Source organism: Monopterus albus, unplaced genomic scaffold (assembly GCF_001952655.1).
Source record: "Monopterus albus unplaced genomic scaffold, M_albus_1.0 scaffold153.1, whole genome shotgun sequence".
Lineage (NCBI taxonomy): Eukaryota > Metazoa > Chordata > Actinopteri > Synbranchiformes > Synbranchidae > Monopterus > Monopterus albus.
The window spans coordinates 353,334-359,472 of record NW_018128033.1 but is presented as its reverse complement, the minus strand read 5'-3'; the positions used below and the strand labels follow the sequence as shown (position 1 = coordinate 359,472).

General features: G+C 41.9%; 1 protein-coding gene across 1 annotated transcript; it reads right to left on the bottom strand.

Annotated features, from left to right (window-relative positions):
* Nucleotides 1-686: 686 nt before the first annotated feature.
* tmem177 (transmembrane protein 177) lies at nt 687-3,616 on the bottom strand. The gene is made up of 3 exons (XM_020614904.1): nt 3,550-3,616; nt 2,601-2,848; nt 687-1,592 (listed from the first exon to the last, which is right to left on the bottom strand). The coding sequence occupies exons 2-3, from the start codon at nt 2,799-2,801 to the stop codon at nt 861-863; spliced, it is 933 nt and encodes a 310-aa protein (XP_020470560.1). The 5' UTR covers nt 2,802-2,848; nt 3,550-3,616; the 3' UTR covers nt 687-860.
* Nucleotides 3,617-6,139: the final 2,523 nt, after the last annotated feature.

The following is a 6,139-nucleotide window of genomic DNA, read 5'->3' as shown; positions in this document are numbered from 1 at the left end:
TGAACATGTGCCTTGTAGTTTTGCTCCCCTCCATCCACTTGTATAGTGTAAGTTTCCACTGTGTAGCTACTTCTATAACATGGTCTACCTAAGTACAATGATCTAAAAGTGTTAGTGTATGTCTACCTGTAACAGTATTAATTACATACTTCTATAGAATCAGAATCAGCTTTATTGGCCAAGTATGTTGGACATGAGGAATTTGACTCTGTTACAGCAGCTCTCAATGTCTATGTACATATCCTTCTGTAAGGCAATAGCAAGGGGCAAGTAAACAATATACCATTATAAGGCTGTATAGTATAACAAAATAAACAGTATAAACAAGCAATAAACAATGCAAACAGACAAAGGAATTCATTAAGAAACAAGATAAAAATAATAATAAAAATAGAGTAAACGACAGGGACGACAGTTAGTAGAGCAGTTATCTCCCAACTTGAAGGTTCGAATCTCAGTGCCTGCAGTCCACATATCAAAGTGTCCTTGGGCAAGACACTGAACCCCCAAGTTGCCCGTGATGGCAGCGCGTATGCAGGGGGCCCTCAGCTCCAAACAAAATGTTGTTGTACGTGTCACAATAAAATAAAGCTTCTTCTTCATCTTAAAAATAGAGACCTGTATGGATCTGTATAATCTGTACAATGTATATTTACCGGTATTGCACTGGGGGAAGGTATTGCACTGAGGGTTATTGTCCAGTCATACTGTCATGAGTTAAGTGTAAAACACACACAGTAAAGCATTTGTTTTTTCAACAAAGATAAGCACAACTTGCATTAGATCATTACAGTTGACCAGGTGAGGCCCAGAAACACAGACTTTAATTCTCAACACAACAGCCCCCCTCCCTCTTCTTCTCAGGTTTTCTCCTCTTTCAGCAGAGCAAGGATGCCTTCCCTCCTGGATGTGTATGGTGTGTGTTTCAGCTGAAGGAGATGAGCAGGAAATAAGTTCCCACTGGGAGCATATACCTCCTCTCCCATCTGGCCCATCAGGGAGCGAAGGGTCTTGTTTCTTGACAGAATCTTATCATAAAACTCTAACCCGCCTTTGGCATAATCATGGGACACTCCAGCCGCATGTCGGTCTGAGCTATAGTCAATCCACTGATTGACAGCATCTGAGGCGAGGAAGTAGGACACGGCACCGAGGCAAAGCGCCACAACATTCACAGCTCCGCGAAACAGTAACGGTCCAGCGTGTAGCCCAAACACCTGCTTCAGGAAAACACTGTACACCCAAACCCCACCCAGGCAGAATGGGGCAACAGCAGCTTTAAGGACAAGTCCTCCGGACTGCAAGCGGGCCACTTCTCGCGCTATGGCAAACTTCTGTGCATCAAGGGAAAACACCAGTGCCTCCTTTAAAGCAGACCCAGCATCACTGTTCCAGTCTACCATTTTGCCATTGATTAAAATGGTGCGGTTGGTGATTCCACTCGAGTCGTCGGTTGTGCTGTTAAAGTTTGCTGGGATGCCGATTTGGGCCCCTGCAGGCAACCAAGGGATTCCAGCACCAACTGGATGGAATCCAAAGGAGGCAAAAGCAGAGAAATTCTTGGGTGATCTGATACCATAGTCCTTCAACACCTAGAAATGACAACAGAAACACTGATATTTACACACTGTGATCCTCTAATTTAATGTATTAAATTAATTATGAATGCATTGTTTTGTGAACAGTTTTGTGTGTGCTGTTAACAGAGCAGGTCTACAAGAGCAGGGGGCAGGACCCTGTATAACCAGGCCAGAAACACACTGAGGAGATTGGAGTAGCAAAGAGGAACTACTCTGAAAGGCTGAAAAATAAGTGTTTGGCTAATGTGGAGGAACCTATGGAACATAACTGGTTACAGGAAACCATCCACAGTGAACTTAGGAGGAGCCCCTGCATCAGTGGAGCGAGATGCAATCTGAGTTGATGATAATGAGCGGAGCGGCCTGGTGTGAGTTTGAGTGGAGTGGGAGAACAGCTACATGATTGAAGAGCAAAAATTCTCACCGCTCCACACCACTCATATGCTCTGGATGCCAGCCTGTCCTCCATGGAGGACCTGTACACCTCACAGCTCAAAAGGAGGGCATCCACAGGGCACGAGGGGTCACTGATTGGTTTGATGAGTATGAAAATGATGTGAATCATATGCTACGACTTCCACAGTCGCCAGATCTCAACCCAGCTGAACATCTATGGGAGATTTTGGAGCAACATGTTAGACAGCGTCTCCACCACCATCATCAAAACACCACATGAAGGATTATCTTTTGAAAGAAAGCTGTTCATCCCTCCAGTAGAGTTCAGAGAATTGGCAAGTCAATGTCAAGGTGCAGTGAAGCTGTTGTGGAGGCACGTGGTGGCCCAGCACCTTACTGAGACACTTTATGTTGTTCTTTACTTTAATTTATTGATCCACCTGTAACAAATTGCTCAGATTTAGTGCTTTTTAATGATTCTGTGGTTGTCAGTGAAGTGAATTTCTAGGTGTAATGTACCATGGGTTTTTTTAAAATCTCATCTGTACCATAAGTAAATAACTGGAGAGATATAATTAAATTAACCAAAATGTGGGGGGTCTCAAATGAATACATACACACTACCTGCTGGAAAACATCCTCCAGCTTTTCAGACAGCGTGGCTGGCTGTCCTTGGTACCAAGCCTGATAGAGCTGACGGTAGGTCTGGTCAGGGAAAACATGGTAGGAAATGTTGACTGCAAACATTACACCACAGCTCGCAATGACCAGCGGAGTCCGGTACTTCTCAAGAAGCACTGAGAACTTGAGGAAGTGAGACATCATGTTGGGCTTTTTGTCACTCGGCTGCTGTAGACTTCAGCAGATGGAGCCTATGTAAAAGAGGGATGCAATATGTCCATGAATACACCAACAGACCTGTTCTTCTCAAAGAGTATAGATGGAGTGAAATGTCTTTCTCATCAAAAGACACCTCAGACAGGGATAAGAATAATTCTCTTTAACCATTAGATTTCTGAAACAGCACCTTCATCGCACACCGCATTCAGTTAGCTCCTGTTAACAGTTAACAAAACAGCATTCCCTGGCCAACATGTCTTCATAAAGAAAGTCACATTCGGCTTTTCCCGTTTAGGGGTCGCCACAGCTAATCTGACGACTGCATGTTGACATTTGGCACGTGTTTTACGCCGGATGCGCTTCCTGACGCAACCCTGATTCGAACCCGGGCCGCAGCAGCTTCAGCGGACAGAGCGCTGCGCCTTAACCACTAGCCTACCACGGACGGCTGGTTGCCAAAAAAAGACAGTGACGCCTGATGGAAAGTGCTAACACAACTGTATGTTCCCCTGTACTGACATAACCAGCTTTACCGGTGAAGGCTGTCTTTCGGCTCCTAACCACTGTCAACGTTGTCTTTTAACTACACTGTACAATAAAGTTAGCTAACAACCCTCAAAAACAAACACACCTACTGAAAAGCGCTTAATGTCACTGACTGGGTGAAACAACATAGGATAAAAACAACTACATTTACTGCCGTCTTATTTAACAAACATCGTATTACACTCACAAATTCACATCTTTACAAGGACAGCCGTACAATAGGAGCCACTGCCACTTCCGTAACTGAAAATCCACCCCGTAAAGCGATTTAGCTGTCGACATGATGTCGCACGACAATTTTACGACAGCTGTTTTCAGTCATATGTGAATTTAGGCTTACCTAACCTCACCAACCCAGACAGCATGTCTTCTGTCCATCCGATGCTATCACATTCATTGCCCATATTTGTCTCCAACCTTCACATCCCAGCTATGACTTCCTGAGCTGAAGCTCCCAAAGGCCAGGAAGCAGAACTCCATCCTCTCTGGGGTTGTGGCACACTGGTCAAACCTTCAGACAGGTGGAGTTCTTTATGGGCTGTGTTGGGGTTTAATATTACAGGTGTGTATGACACCTGTAGTCTCAATTTAAATCTAATCACTCAGAAGATGTGTTTTAGCTCCACATTTTTTGATATCTACTAATTTCTGCAGTAATCACTCAGGCTCATTTTTGAAGGACACAACAAGTGTTTTGCACAAAAGTCTTCAGTTATCTCTTTTACTCATCTGCAGGGAAGTTGAAAGGGAATTATGCATTTGGCTATTAGCAAATCTGGAGTAAACAGCATTGCAATTTAGTTTATTCTGTATAACAAAAAGCATATTTTATCCCCTCAGACACTTATCACTGTTTCTTGTGAACTCAGTTTACTTCTATCTGCCTATCTCTTCATTAAAATACAAATATGAAAACAGATGCACTTTATTCAACATGCACTTTAAGAAGATATTCACACTTTCATTGTGTAAAAAGAATGAACATGTAGAAATCTGCAAGATTTTGAAAATAGACCCTATCAGTGATCCTTGAAAATTAGAGACTTACTACAAGAGGAATAGATTGTTATAGTTATCTACATACAGTAACTCCCGTAGAGTGATGATTCATGATAAATATAGCCTTGCACATTGGGATGTGTGTGTGTGTGTGTGTGTGTGAGCCACTGCTGCACAGACTATGGTAAAAATGAAAAATCTATCACTTTACAGCAAATGTGTGTGCACATATGTATTGTGATCAAGTCAGATGGTCTGATCCTAGTGGAAAGAAACTGCTCACTACTGTCTCCATGGAAACAGGCAAAAGGCAATGGAAGTGTGTCTATGTGTGTAATATGTGTGTGATGGTAAAGACAGAATCCCTCATTCTATTCCAGTTGGTTCTTTTCTGGTCTATATAATAATGCTATATTAGCCTCAAATGGAAAAAGAACACAAAGCGCAACAATACAGTCTAGTACTGTCAGTTTGTGTGTTCATGACGTTCATCATTATCACAGTTTACATCATACAACGCTGTGTAGGTCCTTTGATGCACTGGAAGAATGTCCATGGTGCTTCTCTTTGTATACTGGAAGCAGTCAAATCCCTGTCATCCCATACTGTATCATTTGGTTTATTATATATGTGCTAGTTTGCGTTGGTCTTGTACGGCTTCCATCAGAAAGCCATAAGCTGCATTCTGTCTGACGCTACCAGCAGCATCTGAAGAAAAACGAGGAGTATGCAAGAGACACAAAGCTATCAATTCTCAAATTAAGATCCCATCAACTTGCTATCCAATCCAATAGTGTGACCTCTCAGTGCATGAATAAATCAGTAAGCCAGTCAGTCAATTCACCACCTCTTGACTGCTTCCTACAAGTCTTTCAAAGCCTAAACAGATCAATAAACAGATCCTTACACCAAGCAGGACAAGCGTCTGACTCCTTGATGAACATAGATAGAAAACAAAAAAAGAATTCTTGTGCCATTGCTGAACTGATAGGAACATACAGTATACATCCTATTTGCCTTTGTCTTTTGTATTAGTCTTAGTCTATTTACTTTGCCTTCTGTACTTTAAGACATCTGGAAAGTGTCAAATAAAAGCCTGATAAAACATTGCCACAAAAATCACATGTACTGGATAGATAGATCCTTTTTCTAGTTGTATAAACCTGAACTTTGCTGGTTATGTTTGAGACACATATAAAAATATGTTTTTAAGGCATTACCCCTGTTTGTACCTTCAAAAGTATTCAAAAATATTATGTGTCACAGCCCAAAACATTGCAAATAAAATGTGTCACATTAGCTCGACTCTTCCTCAGAAATGAACATGTGGTTAAGTCCACACCAGTTTGGACAATGTCAGACGATGTTGCTGAGCATGTTAGCAACTTAGCATACTAATTGTGAGCCTTCTGACCCAGTGTGCATAGATTAGCATTTAGCTCTAAGCACTACTGTGCCTAAGAACAACCTTACAGAGCCACTAGCATGGGTTTACTCCTGTTTGGTTAATAGTCACAAGCAATAGTCCTCCATTGTCCAGTCATTTTGAACTCGGAAAGAAAATCATATTTTAAATCCTTTGCATTGGACAACCAAAAATATTAGTACAGTGTGGTGTTAAGTAGTCACTGATGATTACTGTGTGTGTATGTATGCTAGGAGTATGAATGTGTGTGGACATGTTTTTAACTACGTATGTTAGATTTTACTGGAAATACTAGGCAAACATACAAAGCGATAGATAGATAGACAGACAGACAGACAGACAGACAGACAGA